Raw genomic sequence first — 27827 nt, forward strand, 5'->3', positions numbered from 1 at the left:
GGAGCGCAGTGGAGGCGGGGGAAGTGCGAGCTCTCTGCGGGGACTGAGACGAGTCCACGCCCGGGGCCAGCGCTGCAGATCTGGCCGTCATTCAAACGCCGATCCCCGAGCAAGTGGAGCTGCCTGGCGCACACAGGTGAGAACCGGGACCTCCCCCCACCTCGGAGCCTGCGGGGCCCCCCTGCCGGGCAGTGTGAGGGAGACGCGGCTGCGGCGGGAGGAGGAGGCGGCTCCCCGCGCTCTGTCTGCCCGCTCCTGCTGCAGCGACGCTGGGCGGGGAGAAGGAGCAGGCAGCGCCCCCCCTCCCCCGGAGCTCTCGCCATTACCCAGGGGCTGCTGCAGCTGCTTTGTCTCCGAGATCCGGACGCTGAGCTCCGGCTGCGCCTTTTGTCCTTTGAGAAAGACCGGGAGCGGGTGAGTGCTGGGGACTCCGGCGGCTCTGGGGTGCAGGGAGCCGGGGGGATGTGGATGGAGGAGCCGCGGGACACCCGGTGAGCTCTCCGGGGTTGTCCGCACATGGCAGGGTGGGGTGACAGCTGCTGGACGGCCGCGGACATGCGATCATCGGGGTCACCTCCAGGGACCGGGCGTAGGTGCCTGCCCGTACCCAGCTCTCCCGCACCTTTTCCGGGAACACTTCCCGCGTGGTCCCGCTCTCCGGGCATACGATTAAATTTGTTTCTCATCATGGATCGGGCGATCTGGGATCGAACAGTGGAGATTTAATATTTTTTTTGTATATTAGAAATATATAATTTTATTTATTTTTAACGGCTTTGGAAATCGTCCGTTCTCGGAGCAGTGACTGGAGCTCTCCCAGTACCGGGGCGGGGGATCTGTTCCCGCAGAGCTCGGGTAGGCTCCCCCTCCTCCTCCTGCAGCTGCTGCCCCGGGAGCCTCTTGTTTTTCTCGGCCAGGCTGCTAGTTCCGCCCTGGGTCTGGTGAGGTCGCTCTCCTCCGAGTCCCCGGCGGCTCCTCCTCCTCCCTGTGGCCGGAAGGTGAGGCAGAGCAGCTGGGTGAGAAGAACAAGGAGGTCGGAGGAGCCGCAGAGCGCGTGTCAGCGGATCGAGCGGAGGGGACAGCGGCACCACGAGGCGGCTCAGCCCAGGTGAAGGAGACGCGAGGGGGCGTCCAGTGCGGGGGAACCGGAACGGACACGTGGTGTGTGGCGGGGAGCGGGCTCCACATCGTGGGCTGCGGGGTGAGAGGCGGACACGGACGGATCGGTGTCCCCAGGGACGGGTTTCGGGTGTGACCTAATAAGCCTTCAGGCCGCTGGATGTATATGCCCGGAGCCGAGCGATCGGGGGAGGGTGAGGAGAGATCGGGCGGGTGGGATGTCTCCGCTGCGTCATGTACCGACGGATAGAACCGGGATCAGGCTGAAGATCTTCGCCTGTGCTGGAAACGTCGATCAGGTCAGCGGATGGGGGTTGTGGGGAACCCCGAGAATGTGGAGCGGGAAGGGGAGACGCTGGCTGCACCGTCCCCGTTCACCAGTTTGGAGGTCCGCCCCGCAATGCTATGTTCCGGTTCCCGTCTCCTCCCGGTGCTGGGCGGGCACTGACTGGAGCGGTGGTGGAGAGCGCCCCCTGCAGGCAGAGGAGAGCTGACCTCGGCCTGCCCTTGTACGGAGAGGGGCCCCGACCGCACTGCACCCGGTGGAAATGAATACTCCCGCTGTGTGTTATACCGGGGCCACACATACCCCACAGCACCCGGTGTATAGGATTACCGGGGGGCAGCCTCACTATGTATTATACTGGGGGGGGGGGGGGGACATATACCTCACTATGTATTATACTGGGGGGGGGGACATATACCTCACTATGTATTATACTGGGGGGGGGGACATATACCTCACTATGTATTATACTGGGGGGGACATATACCTCACTATGTATTATACTGGGGGGGGACATATACCTCACTATGTATTATACTGGGGGGGGGGACATATACCTCACTATGTATTATACTGGGGGGGGGGAGGGGGACATATACCTCACTATGTATTATACGGTGGGGAGGGGGACATATACCTCACTATGTATTATACTGGGGGGGGGACATATACCTCACTATGTATTATGCTGGGGGGGACATATACCTCACTATGTATTATACTGGGGGGGACATATACCTCACTATGTATTATACTGGGGGGACATATACCTCACTGTATTGTACTGGGGGGGACATATACCTCACTATGTATTATACTGAGGGGGACATATACCTCACTATGTATTATACTGGGAGGGGGACATATACCTCACTATGTATTATACTGGGAGGGGGACATATACCTCACTATGTATTATACTGAGGGGGACATATACCTCACTATGTATTATACTGGGAGGGGGACATATACCTCACTATGTATTATACTGGGGGGGGACATATACCTCACTATATATTATACTGGGGGGGGACATATACCTCACTGTATTATACTGGGGGGGACATATACCTCACTGTATTATACTGGGGGGGACATATACCTCACTGTATTATACTGGGGGGGACATATACCTCACTGTATTATACTGGGGGGGACATATACCTCACTATGTATTATACTGGGGGGGGCACATATACCTCACTATGTATTATACTGGGGGGCACATATACCTCACTATGTATTATACTGGGGGGGACATATACCTCACTATGTATTATACTGGGGGGGACATATACCTCACTATCTATTATACTGGGGGGGGGACATATACCTCACTATCTATTATACTGGGGGGGACATATACCTCACTATGTATTATACTGGGGGGGACATATACCTCACTATGTATTATACTGGGGGGGACATATACCTCACTATGTATTATACTGGGGGGGACATATACCTCACTATGTATTATACTGGGGGGGGGGACATATACCTCACTATCTATTATACTGGGGGGGACATATACCTCACTATGTATTATACTGGGGGGGGACATATACCTCACTATGTATTATACTGGGGGGGGGACATATACCTCACTATCTATTATACTGGGGGGGGGACATATACCTCACTATGTATTATACTGGGGGGGACATATACCTCACTATGTATTATACTGGGGGGGACATATACCTCACTATGTATTATACTGGGGGGGACATATACCTCACTATGTATTATACTGGGGGGGGACATATACCTCACTATGTATTATACTGGGGGGGGGGACATATACCTCACTATGTATTATACTGGGGGGGGGACATATACCTCACTATGTATTATACTGGGGGGGGGGACATATACCTCACTATGTATTATACTGGGGGGGGGGCATATACCTCACTATGTATTATACTGGGGGGGGGGCATATACCTCACTATGTATTATACTGGGGGGGGCATATACCTCACTATGTATTATACTGGGGGGGGCATATACCTCACTATGTATTATACTGGGGGGGGCATATACCTCACTATGTATTATACTGGGGGGGGGGCATATACCTCACTATGTATTATACTGGGGGGGGGGCATATACCTCACTATGTATTATACTGGGGGGGGGCATATACCTCACTATGTATTATACTGGGGGGGGGGCATATACCTCACTATGTATTATACTGGGGGGGGGGGCATATACCTCACTATGTATTATACTGGGGGGGGGGCATATACCTCACTATGTATTATACTGGGGGGGACATATACCTCACTATGTATTATACTGGGGGGGGGGGGCATATACCTCACTATGTATTATACTGGGGGGGGGGGGCATATACCTCACTATGTATTATACTGGGGGGGGGACATATACCTCACTATGTATTATACTGGGGGGGACATATACCTCACTATGTATTATACTGGGGGGGACATATACCTCACTATGTATTATACTGGGGGGGACATATACCTCACTATGTATTATACTGGGGGGGGCATATACCTCACTATGTATTATACTGGGGGGGGCATATACCTCACTATGTATTATACTGGGGGGGGACATATACCTCACTATGTATTATACTGGGGGGGACATATACCTCACTATGTATTATACTGGGGGAGACATATACCTCACTATGTATTATACTGGGGGGAGACATATACCTCACTATGTATTATACTGGGGGGAGACATATACCTCACTATGTATTATACTGGGGGGAGACATATACCTCACTATGTATTATACTGGGGGGAGACATATACCTCACTATGTATTATACTGGGGGGAGACATATACCTCACTATGTATTATACTGGGGGAGACATATACCTCACTATGTATTATACTGGGGGAGACATATACCTCACTATGTATTATACTGGGGGAGACATATACCTCACTATGTATTATACTGGGGGAGACATATACCTCACTATGTATTATACTGGGGGAGACATATACCTCACTATGTATTATACTGGGGGAGACATATACCTCACTATGTATTATACTGGGGGAGACATATACCTCACTATGTATTATACTGGGGGGGACATACCTCACTATGTATTATACTGGGGGGGGACATATACCACACTATGTATTATACTGGGGGAGACATATACCTCACTATGTATTATACTGGGGGGGACATATACCTCACTATGTATTATACTGGGGGGGACATATACCTCACTATGTATTATACTGGGGGGGGGCATATACCTCACTATGTATTATACTAGGGGGGACATATACCTCACTATGTATTATACTGGGGGGGACATATACCTCACTATGTATTATACTGGGGGGGACATATACCTCACTATGTATTATACTGGGGGGGACATATACCTCACTATGTATTATACTGGGGGGGGACATATACCTCACTATGTATTATACTGGGGGGGGACATATACCTCACTATGTATTATACTGGGGGGGACATATACCTCACTATGTATTATACTGGGGGGGACATATACCTCACTATGTATTATACTGGGGGGGACATATACCTCACTATGTATTATACTGGGGGGGACATATACCTCACTATGTATTATACTGGGGGGGACATATACCTCACTATGTATTATACTGGGGGGGGGACATATACCTCACTATGTATTATACTGGGGGAGACATATACCTCACTATGTATTATACTGGGGGGAGACATATACCTCACTATGTATTATACTGGGGGGAGACATATACCTCACTATGTATTATACTGGGGGGAGACATATACCTCACTATGTATTATACTGGGGGAGACATATACCTCACTATGTATTATACTGGGGGAGACATATACCTCACTATGTATTATACTGGGGGAGACATATACCTCACTATGTATTATACTGGGGGAGACATATACCTCACTATGTATTATACTGGGGGAGACATATACCTCACTATGTATTATACTGGGGGGGACATACCTCACTATGTATTATACTGGGGGGGGGACATATACCACACTATGTATTATACTGGGGGAGACATATACCTCACTATGTATTATACTGGGGGGGACATATACCTCACTATGTATTATACTGGGGGGGACATATACCTCACTATGTATTATACTGGGGGGGACATATACCTCACTATGTATTATACTGGGGGGGGGCATATACCTCACTATGTATTATACTAGGGGGGACATATACCTCACTATGTATTATACTGGGGGGGACATATACCTCACTATGTATTATACTGGGGGGGACATATACCTCACTATGTATTATACTGGGGGAAACATATACCTCACTATGTATTATGTTGGGGGGGACACATACCTCACTGTATTATACTGGGGGGGGGGGCATATACCTCACTATGTATTATACTGGGGGAAACATATACCTCACTATGTATTATACTGGGGGGGGACATATACCTCACTATGTATCATACTGGGGGAGACATATACCTCACTATGTATTATGCTGGGGGGACACACATATACCTCACTATGTATTATACTGGGGGAGACATATACCTCACTATGTATTATGCTGGGGGGGACATATACCTCACTATGTAATATACTGGGGGGTGGGGCAGATATATCTCACTGTGTATTATAGGGAGGAGGGGGCACATATACCTCACTCTGTATTATACTGGGGGGAGGACGGCACATATACAGTCATGGCCGTAAATGTTGGCACCCCTGAAGTATTTCTCACAGAAAAGGATTGCAGTAACACATGTTTTGCTATACACATGTTTATTCCCTTTGTGTGTATTGGAACTAAACCAAAAAAGCAAATTGGACATAATGTCACCAAACTCCAAAAATGGGCTGGACAAAATTATTGGCGCCCTTTCAAAATTGTGGATAAATAAGATTGTTTCAAGCATGTGATGCTCCTTTAACCCCTTAACGACAATGGATGTAAATGTATGTCATGGTGACGTGGTACTTAGCGCACCATGACGTACATTTACGCGCCGACATGATCGCGAGCACCGGAGAGGTGCTCGCGTCATGCCCGTCAGGTCCCAGGTGATATCAGCAGCCAGGGACCCGCCGGTAATGGCGGACATCCGCAATTGCGCGGATGTCCGCCATTAACCCCTCCGATGCCGTGATCAATACAGATCACGGCATCTGCGGTAGTTTGAATGGACGATCGGATCGCCCGCAGCGCTGCCGCGGGGATCCGATCATCCAGCATGGCGGCCGGAGGTCCCCTCACCTTGCTCCACCCGTCTCCCGGGTCTTCTGCTCTGGTGTGAGATTGAGCAGACCAGAGCAGAAGATGACCGATAATACTGAGCAGTGCTGTGTTCTATACATAGTACTGAACAGTATTAGCAATCAAACGATTGCTATAAATAGTCCCCTATGGGGACATTAAAAGAAAATAATTTGAAAAATCCCCTCCCCCAATAAAATGTAAAACGTCCGTTTTTCCCCATTTTGCCTTCAAAAAAGCATAAAAATATTAATACATATATTTGGTATCGCCGCGTGCGTAAAAGTATGAACTATTAAAATATATTGTTAATTATCCCATACGGTGAACGGCATAAATGTAAAAAAAAGTCCAAAATTGCTGCTTTTTTTGTCACATTTTATAAAAAATAAAAAAAAATAATAAAAAAATGAATAAAAAGTAAAACCTAAGCAAAAGTGGTACTGATAAAAACTATGAGCCCTCATATCGCCCCATATACGGAAAAATGAGAAAGTTATAGGTGGTCAAAATAGGGCAATTTCAAACATACTAATTTTGTTAAAATGAGATTTTTTTAAGCGGTACAATTATAGAAAAGCATATAACATGTGTATCATTTTAATCGTATTGACCCACAGAATAAATAAAACCTGTAATTTTTACCGGAAAGTGTACAGCGTGAAAACAAAACCTTCCAAAATTTGCTAAATTGCGGTTTTCTTTTCAATTTTCCCACATAAATAATATTTGTTTGGTTGCGCCGTACATATTATGGTAAAATAAGTGATGTAATTATAAAGTACAATTGGTGATGCAAAAAACAAGCCCTCATATGGGTCTGTGGATGGAAGTATAAGAGAGTTATGATTTTTTGAAGGCGAGGAGGAAAAAACGAAAATGCATAAATAAAATTGGTCTGGTCCTTAAGGCCAAAATGTGCCTGGTCCTTAAGGGCTGAGGGCTCATTTTTTGCGCCGTGATCTAAAGTTTTTATCGGTACCATTTTTTTCACTTTTTATTCATTTTTTAAAGGGGTACTCCGCCCCTAGACATCTTATCCCCTATCCAAAGAATAGGGGATAAGATGTCAGATCGCCGGGGTCCCGCTGCTGGGGACCCCGGGGATCGCTGCTGCAGCACCCCGTTATCATTACTGCGCAGAGCGAGATTGCTCTGCACGTAATGACGGGCAATACTGGGGCCGGAGCATCTTTACGTCACGGCTCCGCCCCTCGTGACGTCACGGCCCGCCCCCGTCAATACAAGTCTATCAGAAGGGGGTGTCGCGGTCGTCACCCTCCCTGCCATAGACTTGCATTAAGGGGACGGGCCGTGATGTCATGAGGGGCGGAGCCATGACGTCACGCTGCTCCGGCCCCTGTATCGCCAGTCATTACGCACAGAGCGAACTCGCTCTGTGAAGTAATAATGGCTGGGTGCCGCAGCGGCGATCCTCGGGGTCCCCAGCAGCGGCACTGCGGCGATCTAACATCTTATCCCCTATCCTTTGGATAGGGGATAAGATGCCAGGGGCGGAGTACCCCTTTAATGGTATAAAAAGTGACCAAAAATAAGCTTTTTTGGAATTTAGAATTTTTTTTACGTGTACGCCATTGACTGTGCGTTTTAATTAACAATATATTTTTATAGTTCGGACATTTACGCACGCGGCGATATCACATATGTTTATTTTTATTTACACTGTTTTATTTTATTAATGGGGAAAAGGGGTGATTCAAACTTTTATTAGGGAAGGGGTTAAATGACCTTTATTAACACTTTTTTTTTGCAGTGTTATAGGTCCCATAGGGACCTATAACACTGCACGCACTGATCTCCTATGCTGATCACTGGCGTGTATTAACACGCCTGTGATCAGTGTTACTGGCGCTTGACTGCTCCTGCCTGGATCTCAGGCACGGAGCAGTCATTCGCCGATCGGACACCGAGGAGGCAGGTAAGGGCCCTCCCGGTGTCCTGTAAGCTGTTCGGGACACCGCAATTTCACCGCGGCAGTCCCGAACAGCCCGACTGAGCAGCCGGGATACTTTTGCTTCAGATGCGGCGGTCAGCTTTGATTGCTGCGTCTGAAGGGTTAATACAGGGCATCACCGCGATCAGTGATGTCCTGTATTAGCCGCGGGTCCCGGCCGTTGATGGCCGCCGGGACCGACCCGATATGACATGGGGTCACCGCGTGACCCCGCGGCATATCACGGGAGTCGGCGGAGGACGTAAATATACGTCCTTCGTCGTTAAGGAGTTAAATTAAGGGTGCCAATAATTTTGTCCTTTTGTTATTTTTGGTGACATTGGGGTAGATTTATGAAAACCTGTCCAGAGGAAAAGTTGTTGAGTTGCCCATAGCAACCAATCAGATCGCTTCTTTCATTTTGCAGAGGCCTTTTCAAAAATGAAAGAAGCGATCTGATTGGTTGCTATGGGCAACTCAGCAACTTTTCCTCTGGACAGGTTTTGATAAATCTCTCCCATTATGTCCAATTTGCTTTTTTTCCTCCCTTTTTTGGTTTAGTTCCAATAAACACAAAGGGAATAAACATGTGTATAGCAAAACGTGTTCCTGCGATCCTTTTCTGTGAGAAATACTTCATTTTCTAGAAAAATTTCAGGGGTGCCAACATTTACGGCCATGACTGTATATGTGCCCCCTTCAGTATAATACATAGTGAGATGTATATGCCCCTCCTCCCTCCCTCTAATACACTGTAATGACTGTACCTCACTATGTATTATACTGGAGGAGGGGAGGCAGATATACCTCACTGTTTATTATATGGGGGGGGGGGGGTCATATGCCTCACTATGTATTAGGGATCGACCGATATTGTTTTTTTAGGGCCGATACCGATAATCGGTATAGGTTAGGGCCGATAACTTATACCGGAATATCGGCTATTTATCCCCCCGCAACACCGCTGCAGATCAGTGGTTTAAAGCGGGCGCTTTAAATCAATGCACTGCAGTGGCTTTTGCGGTGCCATAGGCCGCCGCCACCCGCTTCTCTCCCCCTGCCTGTCAGGGTGGTCCGGGCCATCCATCCTTCCTGTAGTGTCTGGCGGCATTCCGGGTGGAGGGTGAACCGGTCCGGTCTGTCCTTCTTCTCCGGGGGTGCTCTTCTCCACTCCGGGCAGGCTCCGGCCTAGTAACGCAGTGTAGACGCTGCTGCGCAGTGACGCCCGTGCGCAGCGACGCACCTGACGTCACGGCGTAGCGGCGTCTATGCAGCGTACTAGGCCAGAGCCTGCCTGGAGTGGAGAAGAGCACCCCCGGAGAAGGACAGCCCGGACCGGTTCACCCGGGGGGGGGGGGGGGCATTATCGGCTTATCGGCAAGGTAATTGCCGCTACCGATAATGCCCAAAATCGTGATTATCGGCCATACCGATAATCTGTCGATCCCTACTATGTATTATACTGGATCCCCTCATCCAGTATAATACATAGTAGGGATCAACAGATTATAAACTCCCACTAGCTTCCTCTGCAGGGACAGATTACTGTATACCACATATACCCCCCTCGGTATATGTGGTATACAGTAATCTGTCCCTGCAGAGGAAGCTAGTGGGAGTTTATTGAGGCCCCATATCTCTTGGGTTTGTAGAGGGAGATGTGTGTGATCTGCTCATACCTCCCATCTGACTTGGCTTCTTCCATCTTAGAGTCTCCTGGACAGGTGCTAAGGATCTGCCCAGCAGAGGATGAACGGAGCAGCTAACAACCAACAGACAAACACCATCATGACTGCCCTAAGTGATCAAGGTATGGAGATCCTCATTCAGTCCTTAAAGGGGTACTCCACCCCTATACATCTTATCCCCTATCCAAAGGATAGGGGATAAGATGTCTGATCGCGGGGGTCCCGCCGCTGGGAACCCCCGCAATATAGCATGCAGCACCCACCTGTTACTGCTCCGGAAGCGCTGGAGGGTCTGGCTCCCGACCACAGGGACGGAAGATCATGACGTCACGACTCCGCCCCCGTGTGACATCACGCACCGCCCCCTCAATGCAAGTCTATGGGAGGGGCCGCCACGCCCCCTCCCATAGACTTGCATTGAGGGAGCGGGGCGTGATGTCACACGGGGGCGGAGTAATGTCACGATCTTCCATTCCTGTAGTCCAGACCCTCCAGCGCTTCCGGAGCAGTATCAGGTGGGTGCTAAATGCTATATTGCGGGGGTCCCCAGTGGCGGGACCCCCGCGATCAGACATCCCCTATCCTTTGGATAGGGGATAAGATGTCTAGGGGTGGAGTACCCCTTTAATCCTGGACAACTGTCCTTTCAGCCTTATACCATATGTTGTCTCTATTCCCTGGCAGATCAGTGGTCTCAGGAGGACATGCTTACTCTCCTGGAAACCATGAAAACCATCCTTCCCGGCCAGGACAACTCCAAGTTCAAGACAACAGAGTCTCATCTGGACTGGAACAAGTTGTCCTTCAAAAACTACACTGGGGCCATGTGCCGCCAGAAGTGGATCGAGATCTCGAATGAGGTGAAAAGTTGTGCCAATTCATAGTCTGCAGCAGTGCTCCCCCAACCTGTGCCTCTCACCATTACAAAACTAAACTCCAAGCATGGCTTTCAGGGCAGGGTAGTTTTACAACAGCGGAAGAGCCACAGGTTGTGGGAACACTGCTCTGTGTATTGATCTGCAAGCAACTTACCCCCAACTTACATTGTCTCCCTTTAGGTCAGGAAGTTCCGGACGCTCACAGAACTGATCTTAGATGCAGAAGAACATGTAAAGAACCCCTATAAAGGAAAGAAACTGAAGGTCAGAAGTGTGTAGGTCTTTACACTGACTGTGACTTGCTTAAAGGAGTACTCCGCCCCTAGACATCTAATCCCCTCTCCAAAGGATAGGGGATCTCCCTGCTACACCCGGCGTTTGTTTATAGCATTGGGTGCAGCGCCGGGAGCTCGTGACATCATGGTCACGCCCCCTCAATGCAAGTCTATCGGAGGGGGCATGGCCATAGACTTTCAGTGAGGGGGCGTGGCCATGATATCACTAGCTTATCCCACCCGCATCGCCAGTCATCCGGCATGGAACGAACTTTGCTCCGTGCAGCGGATGTCTGGGGTGCCACAGCCGAGATCGCGGGGGTCCCTAGCGGCGGTACCCCTGCGATCAGTCATCTTAACCCCTATTCTTTGTATAGGGGATAAGATGTCTAGGGGTGGAGTGCCCCTTTAAGGGGTAGCTCCCACCATGTTTTTTTTTTATTTTTATTTTTTTATATGTTCCTGCCTATTGCCCATCAACCCTAACCCCCTCCCTGCCTTTAAAATGACTTTTTGTCTGCCTGGTAGTGTGCTCACTACCAGGCAGACTTCCCCAGCAGGCACCACGTCACTGATGCCTGCTGGGGCTGACACTTCCGCCCTTAGTTCACTATACAGGGTGCCTCCAGCTGCTTCACCATTACAACTCCCAGCTTGCCCTGACATTTTCTGGCTGTCGGGGCATGCTGGGAGTTGTAGTGGTGAAACAGCTGGAGGCACCCTATGGTGAAAACAATAACTTTGTTAGTGCTGCAGTGCTGTTAGTGCTGCAGTTCTTTCATTTTGCAGAGGCCTGGTTAAAAAGAAAAAGCGAGCTGATTGGTTGCTATGGGCAACTTTTCCTCTGCACAGGTTTTGATAAATCTCCCCCATGGTCTTTGTGTTACATGGCAACTATATTAACCTTTCTTTGTATTGCATTTCAGAAACATCCTGAATTTCCCAAGAAGCCCCTAACACCCTATTTCCGATTTTTTATGGAGAAGAGGGCCAAGTATGCTAAACTTCATCCAGAGATGAGCAACCTGGACCTGACCAAAATCCTGTCCAAAAAGTATAAAGAGCTACCGGAAAAGAAAAAGGTAATGAGAGGAGCGAAGAATTCTAAGTGTAGGGGTGGAGGGGACCTTCAGAGAATGTAGAGGAGCAGCAGTGGTTTTGATTGTGTGGTTTGACCCAATATGGTTCCTTTTCCAGGCAAAATATATTCAGGATTTCCAGAGAGAGAAGCTAGAATTTGAGAGGAACCTGGCAAGATTCAGGTGGGTTGTGTGGTGGGTTGGTATTATCAGTGGTTATCCTAAGGTTACGATTTATCACATATCCACAAATATCTCATTGGTGGGGGGTCCGACCGCTGGGACCTCAACTGATCCCAAGAATAAAGGGTCCTGTCAGTCAAGCAAGCGCTGCTCCATTCATGTGTTATTAGAGTGGCAAACATAGATATGACTATCCCAGCGAATGAAGCAGCAGCACGCAGGCTCCATCACCTCCCCATTCATATTCGCCAGCAGTCATAACCTAGGAGTAAACCCTTTAAAGGGGTACTCCTATGGAAATTTTTTATTTTTTTTTATTTTTTTTTAAATCAACTGGTGCCAGAAAGTTAAACAGATTTGTAAATCACTTCTATAAAAAAAATCTTTATCCTTCCAGTACTTTTTAGGGGCTGTATACTAAAGAGAAATCCAAAAAAGAAATGCATTTCCTCTGATGTCATGACCACAGTGCTCTCTGCTGACCCCTGCTGTCCATTTTAGGAACTGTCCAGAGCAGCATATGTTTGCTATGGGGCTTTTCTCCTGTTCTGGACAGTTCCTAAAATGGTCAGCAGAGAGCACTGTGGTCATGACATCAGAGGAAATGCATTTCTTTTTTGGATTTCTCTTTAGTATACAGCACCTAAAAAGTACTGGAAGGATTAAGATTTTTTAATAGAAGTGATTTACAATTCTGTTCAACTTTCTGTCACCAGTTGATTTAAATAAATAAAATAAAAAGTTTTCCACGGGCATACCCCTTTAAGTAGTCAACAGTTCCTTGTATCTAATACTTGCCAATGTTCACAGAGAGGAGCACCCAGACCTCATGCAGTCTACAAAGAAATCGGACGCCCCGGAAAAACCCAAGACTCCCCAGCAGCTGTGGTACAATCATGAAAGAAAGGTCTACCTTAAAATAAAGCCTGATGTAAGTGCCAAAGCTACCACCCTTGTATGTCACCCTTGTAGGAGGAGTGTGTCAGAGAGTCACCCCGCTTCTGTCATTCCAGGCCAGCACAAAAGACGTGAAGGATGCCTTGGGAAAACAGTGGTCTCAGCTCTCGGATAAGAAACGCCTCAAATGGATCCATAAAGCACTGGAACAGCGCAAGCTATATGATGTGAGTGACGCACACTACCTGAAGAGTGTCTGTTACCTGAAACTACACCTACACACTTAAAGGGGAACTCTGGTGGAAAACTATTATTTTCAAATCAACTGGTGCCAGAAAGTTAAACAGATTTGTAAATTACTTCTATTTAAAAATCTTAATCCTTCCGGTATCCGATGCTGTATACTAGAGGAAGTTGTATGCTTCTTTTCTGTCTGACTACATTGCTCTCTCCTGACACCTCTGTCCATGTCAGGAACAGCAATTTATATATCTGTTAAACTTTTTTGGCACCAGTTAATTTAAAAAAAAAAATAAAAATTACACTGGAGTACCCCTTTAAGTATGGCGTCCCATGATCCTTCTTCTACTTCATACAGTCTACAAAGGGTTACATGGTGCTACTGCACCTCATTCAGTCTACTAAGGACTCACATAGCACTACTGCACCCTCATATAATCTACTGAGCAATCACTTGGTGCTCCTGCACCTTCATAAAGCTAAGTGCTCATATGACAGTTCCTTGAAGCTTTGAGTTCAAGCTCTCTAGTCTTAAAGGGGTACTCCGGCGCTAAGACATATTATCCCCTATCCTTTGGATAGGGGATAAGATGCCTGATCGCGGGGGTCCCGCCGCTGGGGACCCCCATGATCTTGCACGCAGCATTCCATTACATTCAGTCCCCGGAGCATGTTCGCTTTAGGTCTGATTACTGGCGATTACGGGGCCGGAGCATTGTGACGTCCCGGCCCCATGTGATGTCACGCTCCACCCCCTCAATGCAAGCCTATGGGAGGGGGTTTGGCAGTTGCTTCCACCACTTCCCCGCCCCTGTGTGATGTCACGCTCCGCCCCTTCAATGCAAGCCTATGGGAGGGGGTTTGGCAGTTGCTTCCACCACTTCCCCGCCCGTGTGTGACGTCACGCTCCGCCCCCTCAATGCAAGCCTATGGGAGGGGGTTTGGCAGTTGCTTCCACCACTTCCCCGCCCCGTGTGATGTCACGCTCCGCCCCTTCAATGTAAGCCTATGGGAGGGGACGTGGCAGTTGCCCCCTCTCATAGGCTTGCATTGAGGGGGCGGAGCGTGACGTCACACAGGGGCAAGGCCGTGACGTCACAATGCTCCGGCCCCGTGATTGCCAGTAATCAGAACCGGAACAAACATGCTCCGGGGACTGATTGTAACGGGGTGCTGCATGCAAGACCACAGGGGTCCCCAGCGGCGGGACCCCCGCGATCAGGCATCTTATCCCCTATGCTTTAGATAGGGGATAAGATGTATTAGCACCGGAGTACCCTATTAAAGGGGTTCTCCAGGATAAGAAAAACATGTCTACTTTCCTCCAAAAATAGCACCAAACTTTTCAATGGGTATTACAGCTCAGCGCCGTAGAAGTGAAAGGCACAATTGCAATTTCACACACAACCTGTGGTCACATGTGGAGCTCATTTTAAAAAGAAGCAACTATTTATTTTTTCCATTCTGAAGAAGCCCTTTGTTCTTTGATGGATGAACATGGTATGATCAGGACATAGTATAGCCAGACATAGTGTTTGTCTGCTAACCCCTTATGTAAACACCAACAGAACACATTGCGGGAGTACATGCAGAAACACCCGGAAATGAACCTTTCTGAAGAGGGCAACACCCGCTCCACCCTTACCAAGGCCGAGCGCCAGCTCAAAGACAAATTTGATGGACGACCAACGAAGCCACCTCCGTAAGTTGTGCTCCGTCCTGTACTTTGGGGTCTGCAGAGGTGCTGCAGATTGAATTTATGATCTAGGCTGGGATTTTAAAAATAATGATGGGATGTATTGGATCAGAAAGCATGGCTGCTTATGGAAAGGCACCACTCTGGTCCATAAGCTGGGTCTGGCATTGTAACTCGGCTCTAGTCAAGTAGTTGGAGCTGCACTATAACAGACAGCCTATGGACAAGAGTAGCGCTGTTTCTGGCAGGGGCTCAAACACTGCTGTTCTCTTAACTTAATGCTGTCTGTACCTTTTTAGGAACAGCTACTCCATGTACTGTGCCGAACTAATGGCCAACATGAAGGATGTCCCCAGCACTGAGCGCATGGTCCTCTGTAGTCAGCGGTGGAAGCTGCTCTCTCAAAAGGAAAAAGATGCTTACCACAAGAAATGTGAACAGGTACTGTCATTAAGACAACTGTAGTATGTATATCTATATAGGAAAAGTAGAGCCGTAAATGCTCTATTATATGTTTCTATGTATAGAAATTAGGGATCGACCTATTATCGGTTTGGCCGATATTATCGGCCTGGCCGATATTCATGATTTTGGACACTATCTGTATTGGCAATTACCCTGCCGATATATGCCGATAATGCCCTGCCCCCGGCCAGAGACGACCGTCGCCACCGCTACCCCATTGCCTCCCCATCCTCTGGCCACATACCGCTGCCCCATTGCCTCCCCCCAATCCTCTGCCCACATACCGCCGCTGCTGCCCCATTGCCTCCCACCATCCTCTGGCCACATACCGCCGCCGCTGCCCCATTGCCTCCCCCCATCCTCTGGCCACATACCGCTGCCCCATTGCTTCCCTCCATCCTCTGGCCACATACCGCCGCTGCCCCATTGCCTCCCCCCATCCTCTGGCCACATACCGCCGCTGCTGCCCCATTGCCTCCCCCCATCCTCTGGCCACATACCGCTGCCCCATTGCCTCCCCCCAATCCTCTGCCCACATACCGCCGCCGCTGCCCCATTGCCTCCCCCCAATCCTCTGCCCACATACCGCCGCCGCTTCCGCATTGCCTCCCCCCAATCCTCTGCCCACATACCGCCGCCGCTTCCCCATTGCCTCCCCCCATCCTCTGCCCACATACCGCCGCCGCTGCCCCATTGCCTCTCCCCATCCTCTGGCAACATACCGCCGCAGCCCCATCGCCTCCCCCCATCCCCGCTGTTCCCGAGGTCTGCGCTACTTCTGTCTCCTGCACTGTTACTGTGCGCTGCGCTATGACGAGTGACGTCCCTAACGCGACGTCACCGTCAGTGCGCACAGTGACAGCGCAGGACGCCGATGGAGCCAGAAGTATCGCGGACCCCGGGAACAGGTAATTATAACACCAGGGATGGGGGGAGGCGACGGTGGTGGGACTCAGGACCCCAGGATAGGCAGGGGGAGAGAAGCGGGTGGCGGAAGCGGGCTCTGGCCCGGCAAAAGCCGTTACAGTTCATTGATTTAAAGTGCCCGCTTTAAATCATTGATCTGCAACGGCTTCTGCCTCGCCGGGGGGTTGAAATAGCCAATAACTTATACCGGAATATCGGTATAAGTTATCGGCTATTGGCCTGAAAGGTGACAGATTATTGGTATCGGCCCTAAAAAATCTATATTGGTCGATCCCTAATAGAAATCACTTAAAGGGGTCATACACTTTTTATTTGTGTCATATGACAGAAAGCCCATCACAAAGTATTCCTCACCAAAATCCCCAGTGGTCAGCTGTTACATATGGTAGGACCTAGTGGCTGGTGTTAAATTTCTCTGCAGTTCCACCAGAGGAGAAACAAGGCATTACACTGAAATGTTTGGGTTTTGCCAGGTCTTTCGTAGCTGGTCACAATCCTTGTTCCGGCTCTATCAACCCTGACCTACAACTTTATTAATTTTTGCAGAAAAAGAAAGAATATGAAGTTGAGCTGATGCGTTTTCTTGAGGTAAGTCTTGAACTTGCAATGTTGGGCATAGGAGGAAGACGGCTGGTCTCCTAGAGCAAGGTACTGATGGCCGATTCGTTTCGCTTGTTTAGAGCCTCCCAGAAGAAGAACAGCAGAGAGTTCTTGCAGAAGAAAAGATGGTGGGCGCAAACAAGAAAAGTGGCCCATCCGCGAAGGTGACTGCTCAGGATGCTACCAAGGTGGCTAATCTTTGACTTCTTTCTTTCAGGGTTTATTTTTTTTATATAATTTCTCTGTACATAAGCACTTTTGAGATTTCTTATATTAAACCATTATGCCTTGCTTGGCAGACAAAGAGCAAACCACCTAGTCAGGCAGAGAAGAAGAAGGCTGCAGATGAGCGGGGTAAACTCCCAGAGACACCAAAGACTGCTGAGGAGATCTGGCAGCAGAGTGTGATTGGGGACTACCTTGCCCGGTTTAAGGTAAGGTGGGGGCGCTGGTGGAAGTGCTGGTGACTTATCGTCTGGTGGTTTTGGCCATAATGTCTTGATGTTACATTTTAGAATGACCGAGCTAAAGCCCTAAAGTGCATGGAGTCCACCTGGCTAAACATGGAGAAAAAGGAGAAGATCATGTGGATCAAAAAAGCAGCGGAGGACCAGAAAAGATATGAGGTAAAATTATAGAGCAGTGGTTTCCAACCTGCGGACCTCCAGATGTTGCAAAACTACAACTCCCAGCATGCCCGGACAGCCGTTGGCTGTCCGGGCATGCTGGGAGTTGTAGTTTTGCAACATCTGGAGGTCCGCAGGTTGGAGACCACTGTTATAGAGTCTTGTGTAGAGGGAATTTAACACTACAACCTATAGAAAAATATTGACGCAGAAAAGATAGATTTAAAAATTCTAACCAATATTGAAAACCTTTTTAAAAACATGACAAAAGGCAATTTCACTAAAAAAAGTATTACAGGTAGGGATGTCCCGATACTGGTATCGGTATGGGGGCAGATACTAGCTATATTTGCATGATATCGGGGACTCGTTTAATGTCCCCAATACCATGGCCGATACCTGGTGCCGCTCTGCTGCCCCGTTCTTCCGTCCTCCGGTCCGCATCGCGTCGTCCTATGGAGGAGCTTGTGACACACACGTCACTCCGCCTCCTCCCCTGCGCCCTGCGTAACGCTACGGAGGAAACAGAGTGACGTGTATGTCACATGCTCCTCCATAGGACGACACGATGCGGACCGGAGGACGGAAGAACGGGGCAGAGGAGGTGAGCTGCCTGCAAGGACAGGGGCTTCTACTAATGTCTACCGGGGGCCCCCTGCTGCTGTTTAAATGGGGGCCCCCTGCTGCTGTCTAAAGGGGGGTCCCCTGCTGTTTAAATGGGGGCCCACTGTCTAAAGGGGGGCTGCTACTTATGTCTACAGGGGGGCTGCTGTCTACAAGGGGATACTACCTACTATTAAAGACAATCTTACAGCAGAGTCACCTGCACTAACTTGAATTTATATGTAGATAGGTCAGGTGACCCGGTTTCTACCGCTGCTCACCATGTGGTCATCGGTCTCACCGCCAATGCAAATTCCCTGTTCTGTCCAATGGAGAAGAGAGAAATCTTATAAATAAGGTTTATAACACTAGCGCAAATACTGTAGTTATTCTATGATGTGCACACCCTGCAGCTGTATTTTGTTAGTATGAGTCCCTATATCTCATACAAAAAATGGCAGCATACTATATAGATGAAAACAACAAAATAGCGCTGGGTGGGGCTTGGAAATATATATATATGGGTGGTTGTGCTATGGTTGCAAGGTCCTGTATTCCTGTAGTATTCACCCAGATGAGAGCACGAACGGAGGGTGTGGAGGGTGCGGGAGTACGCCCCGGCCGGTGACGTCTCTACCCCAGCGTCTCCGACTAGAAAGCCAACAATCTCCGTAGTGACGTCACTGGAGCCGGAAAACAAAACAGAAAACTTTCTAGTCGGAGACGCTGGGGTAGAGACGCCACCGGCCGGGGCGTACTCCCGCACCCTCCACACCCTCCGTTCGTGCTCTCATCTGGGTGAATACTACAGGAATACAGGACCTTGCAACCATAGCACAACCACCCATATATATATATTTCCAAGCCCCACCCAGCGCTATTTTGTTGTTTCTATCTATATAGTATAAGAGAGAAATCTTGGCTCATACTACAGCTGCCGCCTCCATTGCGCACAACAAGGAACCCACATATCATACTGTAAGCAGCGCCAGAAACCGGGTCACCCTGCTGTCAGATTCCCTTTAAAATATAAGTACTCGTACTTGGTATCGGCGAGTACTAGAATTAAAGTATCGGTACTCATACTCGGTCTTAAAAAAATGGTATCGGGACATCCCTAATTACAGGTACATAGTAGAGAAAAACATCACTGGCTAACATGATTTTCACTACTATGTACCTGAGTAATACTTTTTGTGAGATGTCTCCTGCCTTTCGTACTTGTTGCTGATATTGTCTTTTGCACACTTCTTTTTTCATGTATTAAAAATACTTTTAATATTTCCAATTTTAAATATTTTCTGCCGCAATATTTCTCTATAGGTTGTAGTATTGGTATCATTCTATAAGGTGGTTTCTACATACTAGGATATGTTGATATAAGCTCAGGATTATAGTAGTCGTTATTTTTTTTTTTTTTTTTTTACTCCCCCTATGACAATTGGGCATTATTCACACTGTAAGCTTTGGTTGTGTATAGAGTGAATTTAGTAGACCTTTTATCATCTAGAAAAATGTGTGTTAAAGTTCTAAAGATTTGGTCATGAAAACATGGCTGTGACAGCTTTGCTCCATTCACATTTAAGGGGTACTCCACTGGAAAACATTTTTTATAAATACATATATATATATCAACTGGTGCCAGAAAGTTAAACCGACTTGTAAATTACTTCTATTAAAAAATCTTAACCCTTCCAGTACTTATCAGCTGCTGTATGCTCCAGAGGAAGTTCTTCTCTTTTTGAATTTCTTTTCTGTCTGACCACAGTTCTCTCTGCTGACACCTCTGTCCATGTCAGGAACTGTCCGGAGCAAGATAGGTTTGCTATGGGGATTTGCTCCTTCTCTGGACAGTTCCTAAAATGGACAGAGGTTTCAGCAGAGAGCACTGTGGGCAGACAGAAAGGAAATTCAAAAAGAAAAGAACTTCCTCTGGAACATACAGCAGCTGATAAGTACTGAAAGGGTTAAGATTTTTAAATCGAAGTAATTTACAAATCTGTTTAACTTTCTGGCGCCAGTTGATATAAAAAAAAAAAAAAAGTTTTCCAGTGGAGTACCCCTTTAATGGTGCCAGACACAACATGCTGCATGTTATTCTACTCTTTGATAACTATATTACAGCTTATATGTATTTGTACCAAAGCAATATGTGATACATGGCCATATGCGTGGTGTTAACACTTATTCTTTGCAGAGAGAACTTAGTGATATGAGGTCTCCTCCAGCCGTAGCGACCCCTGCAAAGAAGATGAAGTTCCAGGGAGAACCAAAAAAAGCCCCAATGTAAGTGTCAACTAAAGGTCCTCGGTCATAGACTGGAGTCTTGTGGTCTCCCCAGTGCTGCTTAGCCTCTACCGTACCTTCTATTGTTAAATAAGTTGTCTGCATAAAGGGTACCTATCATTTTTACAAACTTCTGACATGTCAGAAATTTTAATCTTTGGGGGTTCGGGTGCTGAGGCCGCCATCATTCGCTTAAACAAATATCCAAATTGCCCTCCTGAGCATTGTGCCCTTCTTTTTTTAAGACAGGTCAATGTCGTCATGTGCTTTTTGAGGGTATTCCTAGCTTACATGGGGTGGGGGCACAATACGGTAAAACTGACATGCTACCTTTTATTCAATGGGTCAGTATGATTCCAGTGATAGCAGAATTGGATAATTTTTGTTAAGCTTTATGATTAAACTAAAATAAAATAAAAACCTTGAAAAAGAAGAGAAAAAAAAAATCTGTTCAGTGCTGTGTTCTGACTCCTGTAAGGTGTTTATTAATTTTTTTTCTCATACGGAGCTATGTTAGGTTTATTTTTATTTTTTTTGCACCATGAGCTATCGTTTTAACGTATGTCACTTTTTGGTCACTTTTTATTACATTTTATTCTGGGGTGTGATCAAAAATCATCAGACAATTACGCACACCGCAATACCAAATTTAAAAAATGGGAAAGGCAGGTGATTAAAATTTTTGTTGGGGGGGGGGGGGGGGGGTTATATTAAAAAAAAAAAAAAAAAGTAACTCCCCCCCCCCCCCTCCCAACGGGCCTATCATCATACGCCATCTGTAGATGGCTTGTATAGATCAATATTATGCTATTGCGTTACATTGATCTATGCTATCAGCGCTCCATTGCTAAGGGCTCCAGCCTTAAGCAATCACCGATCCACCAAGCATCCGAATGGATGTCTTGCTGTCTTTCCACAGCAACCCATCGGCAGCCCACGATTTACATGCCGTGAACAATTTATCATTGCATTTAACCATTTAAATGACAGACTTTGCAGCCAGCTCTGATGTCCGTCATAACTGTCAGTTGTCAGCTGCTGATAGCAGCAGGAATCTGCAGACCTGCACCATATTCCCCTCATTGACCCATAACATACCGCAACATTATAGGTCGGGAAGAGGTTAATGCTGTACTAAATTATTTTTTATGTATTTTTGGTTTTTTTCCCTCAGGAATGGTTATCAGAAATTCTCACAGGAACTCCTCTCAAATGGAGAACTAAATCACCTCCCCCTAAAGGAGCGTATGGTGGAGATTGGCAGCCGCTGGCAGCGGATTTCCCCCAGCCAAAAGGATTATTACAAGAAGCTAGCTGAAGACCAGCAGAGGGTCTACCGTTTGCAACTGGAAACTTGGATAAAAGTGAGTTGACTATAGTGCAATTTTAGAACATGTTGACTGGTGTGGGCTGGTTCCCGGTCAATCATGTGGTGGACTGGTTCCTTCTTACGTGTCCTTCTATGGTACTCCAAGTGATAATTTCCTCCAACTTTCCCTTTTAGGGTTTATCATCTCAGGACCGGGCAGCCTACAGGGAGCAGATATCTACCGTACGTATAATTAAGTGGACTGGGTGGGTTCTGAATGGTGGGTTTTGTAATTGGTTAGCCTGAAATGAAAAAAATATATATATATATATATATTTGTCTTATAGAAGCGCAAAAGTACAACGAAACTCAAAGCACCGAGTCCAAAATCTAAGCCTACATCACAGAACAAATCGGTAAGTGACCATCACATGTAGGAAAATGACAGAGAGAATTTTAACTGAGTCTAGAAGTCCAGGAGATTAAGGGTCTATTCACACGTATAGAATTCTGCGCAGATTTGATGTGCAGGATTTGAAGCTGTGTTCAGTCATTGAGTTTATATTGACATCTGCAGCAGAAAATCCTGTGCATCAAATAGACGTGTGAATAAACTCTAAAGATGTACAGTGACCCCCCCCCCCCCCCCGACCTACGATCATCTCAACATACGATGGCCTCTCAGAGGCCATCGCATGTTGAAGGCAGCATCAACATACGATGCTTTTGTATGTCGGGGCCATCGCGTAAAGGGCTATCTGGCAGCGCAGACTGCTTCAGCTGCCACCGGATAGCCGTTTACGGTGCCCCGTGTGGTCCACTGACGATCACTTACCTGTCCTCGGGGCTCCAGCGCGTCCTCGTCAGGATCCACCGCATCGTCGGTGCTCTCCATCGTCATCATCACGTCGCTGCGCACGCCGTCCTGTCATCCAATAGGAGCAGTGTGCGTAACGACGTGATGGCGGCGACGGAGAGCGAGGATGCTGGGGAAGCAGAGGCCTTGCCAGAGCGTCGGGGACGCGGCGACAGCGATGGAAGGAGACATCCAGGGCAGCGGTGACGGTCCGGAGCGCCGGGGACACGCGATGACTGTATAACCTCCAATACCAGTGGTCTTCCACCTGCGGACTTCCAGATGTTGCAAAACTACAACTCCCAGCATGCCCGGACAGCCTTTGGCTGTCCGGGCATGCTGGGTGTTGTAGTTTTGCAACATCTGGAGGTCCGCAGGTTGTAGACCACTGTCCTATCCTATAGCATTGCACGGATCCCTCAACATACGATGGTTTCAACAAACTATGGTCCATTTGGAACGGATTACCATCGTATGTTGAGGGAACACTGTAGTTGTCTTGAAATCTAGAAAACTGGTGGCTAGGTATATATGGTCTCTCCACTTAGATCGTGTAGTCTTCAATAAAGTCTAGGAATGAAAGTATAAGAATATATTACTGAGCTACTTTTTATTCTTTCTTCCAGGAGGATGATGAGGATGACGATGACGATGATGATGATGACGACGACGATGATGAGGATGAAGACGAGGACAAAGATTCTTCCGATGGAGATTCCTCTGATTCCAGCAGTGAAGACGACAGCGAAGATGGAGAAGAGGTATGTCAGACACTCATGGCTGTATTCAGGTCAGGGCCCAACCTGTTTGTCTTTATGACCTTTCTGTTATTCGCCTTCAGAACGAAGACGAGGAAGAGGACGATGATGACGAGGAAGAGGATGATGATAATGAATCAGGCTCCAGTTCTTCATCTTCGTCTTCAGGAGATTCTTCGGATTCTGACTCTAACTGAAGAGGAACTGCCTGCTGCGAAGAGGGGGTGTTCAGAAGGCAGGAAGGACACATTTTGAGGACACCTGTCCCCTATACTCAAGTCAAACATGAAACTTTACAATTTGCAAGGAAACTGACTTCACAGAAACACAAAGTGAAGGCAGCCATTTTATGCATCAAGGCACTATTCATGAAGCTCCTCAGTGTTGTATTGGTGGGCTGCATTCTATTTGGTTCAGTCTCCAAAATGGCTGCCTTCTCTGTGCATGGGGTAATTATTTCAGGGCTCTAAAGGTCTCATAGGGCAATTTGTTAGCTAATGATTTGTCAGCATAGATAGGCTATGCTGTACAGTCAGTATCTGCACCGGGAATCTTTATACCCACGTTTGGACCTAGGAAGGAATATGGCGCTTTTCAATATTTTTTTATTTTTTTTTTCCACATCATTTTTTTTTTCTTCTTTTTTTTTTTCGGGGTGGGGGTTAAATTTTTGAGTTAATGTCCCTAATATATGCCCACTTTTCTGCTGTACCCAGCCGGTCTTAGTCAACCATTTTATTTCTTACACACTTCTCTCGATGCGTTTCCCTCAATATCCATTTGCACTTCTCTGACCTTTTGAACACCAACATAAATGGGCCACACCCATTCATGTCACGTGTATTACGTGTATTTAAATGGCTACATTCATAGCAGGTTTTTATTTTTTCTCTTTGTTTTGGTACAGCCAAAATGAAACACTTCTCGCTCCAATACAACCCTATCAACCCTGTGTGTCTCCATGGTAACAGACTGCACACATGTTCTATGTAGTCTGGTCCTGCAGAGTACTTACCTCTTCATAACATACATTTGATAGACTGGCATAAAGTGGAGAACAGATTAAAGAGCACCATTCAGATTACGTTTCAGAGCTATATATAAGGTATACGTTAGGATATCAGCAGAAAGTTATTTCCATACCATGGCAGGTGTGTTTGGTGTATTTCCCAAACACATACTTGTAATTTTGCAGTACACAACAGCGTAATCTACCATGCTTTGGGGTCCTGCAATATAAAAGTTAGACCCTCACAAAACAGACTGGACATAGTTGCTGGTAGGCTATGTTCAATCTCCTAAAGTGAAAGGGTCCACCATGTTGTATCTGGAAACTTTTTTTTACCAATATCCTGTAGCATACCTCGTACATAACCAAAACTCTGTGTGAACAGGGCCTAAGGCTACACATGTTACCATGAAGGCAGAGGTTCGCGCCTGGTGGGCATGGTTTCATCTCTTTCTAGCAGGACTGTACCCGTAAATTAATGCAATGTGAGAAAATGGTTATGACTGTGGACATGCACCAGGTTATGTTCAGTAAAGGCAATGGACACCTAGGAGTGAGGAGCATTACCTTTTTTAAAAAAAAAAAATTGTAACTTTTTGTTGTCATCCAGTCATGGCAGTACAGCAGGAAAGCAAGATGAAAGCTGCAAACATGTTACATATATGTGAGGTAAAGTTTGCCGGTCATCTACAGGGGGGCAGCCATTTTGTTAGGTCATGCCAAGCCTATCATTGAGGCATCGCACAACAAAATGGCTGCCTCGAACTTATCAATGATGACAGGTGAAACTCACACCTTTAGAATAGTGAATATATGGGGATATTTTTTCACTTGTTTTATCCATCCTCTTTGTGTGATATTGAGATATAGGCCCTTATTTACTAAGAGTGGAGTGTAGGTTTCTTTGTGGGTTTTAATTCCCTACAATTTATTTTTCACGGTATTCACTAAGGTTTCTCTACATTTTCCACTTTCCCTACATTTTGCTTTTTTTTACACATGCTCTGATCTGTCTGGTTTTCCTCAGCTCAATTCCACCACATTTTATGTGAAAACCTTAGTAAATATGTTGGATTTTTGTGAAAATGTCGGGAACATGCCCCTTTTTGGAGACCACGCCTCCTTTTCGCCACGGCCCTTTTACGGGTTTTCTTAGCAAAATGGAGAGTTAGTCGGGTTTTTTTAATTCTGTCGGGTTTTCCTCAGCTCAAATCCACCACATTTTATGTGAAAACCTAAGTAAATATGTTGGATTTTTGTGAAAATGTCGGGAACATGCCCCTTTTCGGAGACCACGCCTCCTTTTCGCCACAGCCCTTTTACGGGTTTTCTTATCAAAATGGAGAGTTAGTCGGGTTTTTTTAATTCTGTCGGGTTTTCCTCAGCTCAAATCCACCACATTTTATGTGAAAACCTTAGTAAATATGTTGGATTTTTGTGAAAATGTCGGGAACATGCCCCTTTTCGGAGACCACGCCTCCTTTTCGCCACAGCCCTTTTACGGGTTTTCTTAAATGGAGAGTTAGTCGGGTTTTTTTAATTCTGTCGGGTTTTCCTCAGCTCAAATCCACCACATTTTATGTGAAAACCTTAGTAAATATGTTGGATTTTTGTGAAAATGTCGGGAACATGCCCCTTTTTGGAGACCACGCCTCCTTTTCGCCACAGCCCTTTTACGGGTTTTCTTATCAAAATGGAGAGTTAGTCGGGTTTTTTTTAATTCTGTCGGGTTTTCCTCAGCTCAAATCCACCACATTTTATGTGAAAACCTTAGTAAATATGTTGGATTTTTGTGAAAATGTCGGGAACATACCCCTTTTCGGAGACCACGCCTTCTTTTCGCCACGGCCCTTTTACGGGTTTTCTTAGCAAAATGGAGAGTTAGTCGGGTTTTTTTTAATTCTGTCGGGTTTTCCTCAGCTCAAATCCACCACATTTTATGTGAAAACCTTAGTAAATATGTTGGGTTTTTGTGAAAATGTCGGGAACACGCCCCTTTTTGGAGACCACGCCTCCTTTTCGCCACAGCCCTTTTACGGGTTTTCTTAGCAAAATGGAGAGTTAGTCGGGTTTTTTTTTTATTCTGTCGGGTTTTCCTCAGCTCAAATCCACCACATTTTATGTGAAAACCTTAGTAAATATGTTGGGTTTTTGTGAAAATGTCGGGAACACGCCCCTTTTTGGAGACCACGCCTCCTTTTCTCCACGGCCCTTTTACGGGTTTTCTTAGCAAAATAGAGAGTTAGTCGGATTTTTTCAATTCTGGTGCAAATTGTGGCGCAACATCTGGTGCAGACAGAATTTCTGGCGCAATGCGACAGAATCTGGCACACAACCCGACAAAACATGTTGGGTTTGCAATAGTAAATGAGGGCCATTGTTTTGTTTTTGTTTCCGCCCCCCTCATGTTCTTTATTTTTATTTTTTTGCCATGAGAATCCGTTTTAAGAAACAAAAAAGCCCTACGAGTAACTTTGTAAAAAAAAATTTTTTTTTTTTTAAACCTTTTTTTCTCTTTTTGGGGAAAATGTAGATTCTTACCATGCAGGTTGAACGCATGGTGAGAGACAAAACACTTTTAGTGCATTTTTAGCACTATAAAACAAAATAGGATGGTGAGGTGCGTTACAAGAAGAAAAAAGAAAAAAAAACTGAAAGTAAGATCTTTTTTTTTTTTTTTCCTAAATGGACGATATTTAAAACACAGATGCTTTTTTGTAGGTTAAATGGAAAATAAAAAAAAAATGTGTTTTGTAACAAATTCATTGGTTTAGTGTAGACAGAAATTATGTGTGTTATTTTTGTTTTGTACAAAAAAGGGGGGTCG

The 27827-nt window shown here is 46.7% G+C and overlaps 1 protein-coding gene across 7 annotated transcripts; it reads left to right on the forward strand.

Annotated features, from left to right (window-relative positions):
• On the forward strand, positions 1 to 27827 carry UBTF (upstream binding transcription factor). 7 transcript variants are annotated; one of them, XM_056547550.1, is made up of 20 exons: positions 1 to 136; positions 10336 to 10435; positions 10998 to 11173; positions 11372 to 11455; positions 12393 to 12548; positions 12664 to 12728; positions 13539 to 13659; positions 13742 to 13852; positions 15434 to 15567; positions 15861 to 16002; positions 17500 to 17541; positions 17634 to 17741; positions 17853 to 17987; positions 18069 to 18179; positions 20980 to 21068; positions 22243 to 22432; positions 22573 to 22620; positions 22725 to 22793; positions 23860 to 23994; positions 24075 to 27827. In XM_056547550.1, exons 2-20 carry the CDS (start codon positions 10375 to 10377, stop codon positions 24186 to 24188), a joined length of 2091 nt encoding a protein of 696 aa, XP_056403525.1. In that variant the 5' UTR covers positions 1 to 136; positions 10336 to 10374; the 3' UTR covers positions 24189 to 27827. The 7 variants fall into 7 exon arrangements, with proteins under 7 accessions (XP_056403525.1, XP_056403532.1, XP_056403526.1 ...); XM_056547557.1 differs by having other exon boundaries at positions 17634 to 17717; XM_056547551.1 differs by lacking the exon at positions 1 to 136 and adding an exon at positions 189 to 414.

This window comes from Hyla sarda, chromosome 12, assembly GCF_029499605.1.
Source record: "Hyla sarda isolate aHylSar1 chromosome 12, aHylSar1.hap1, whole genome shotgun sequence".
NCBI lineage: Eukaryota > Metazoa > Chordata > Amphibia > Anura > Hylidae > Hyla > Hyla sarda.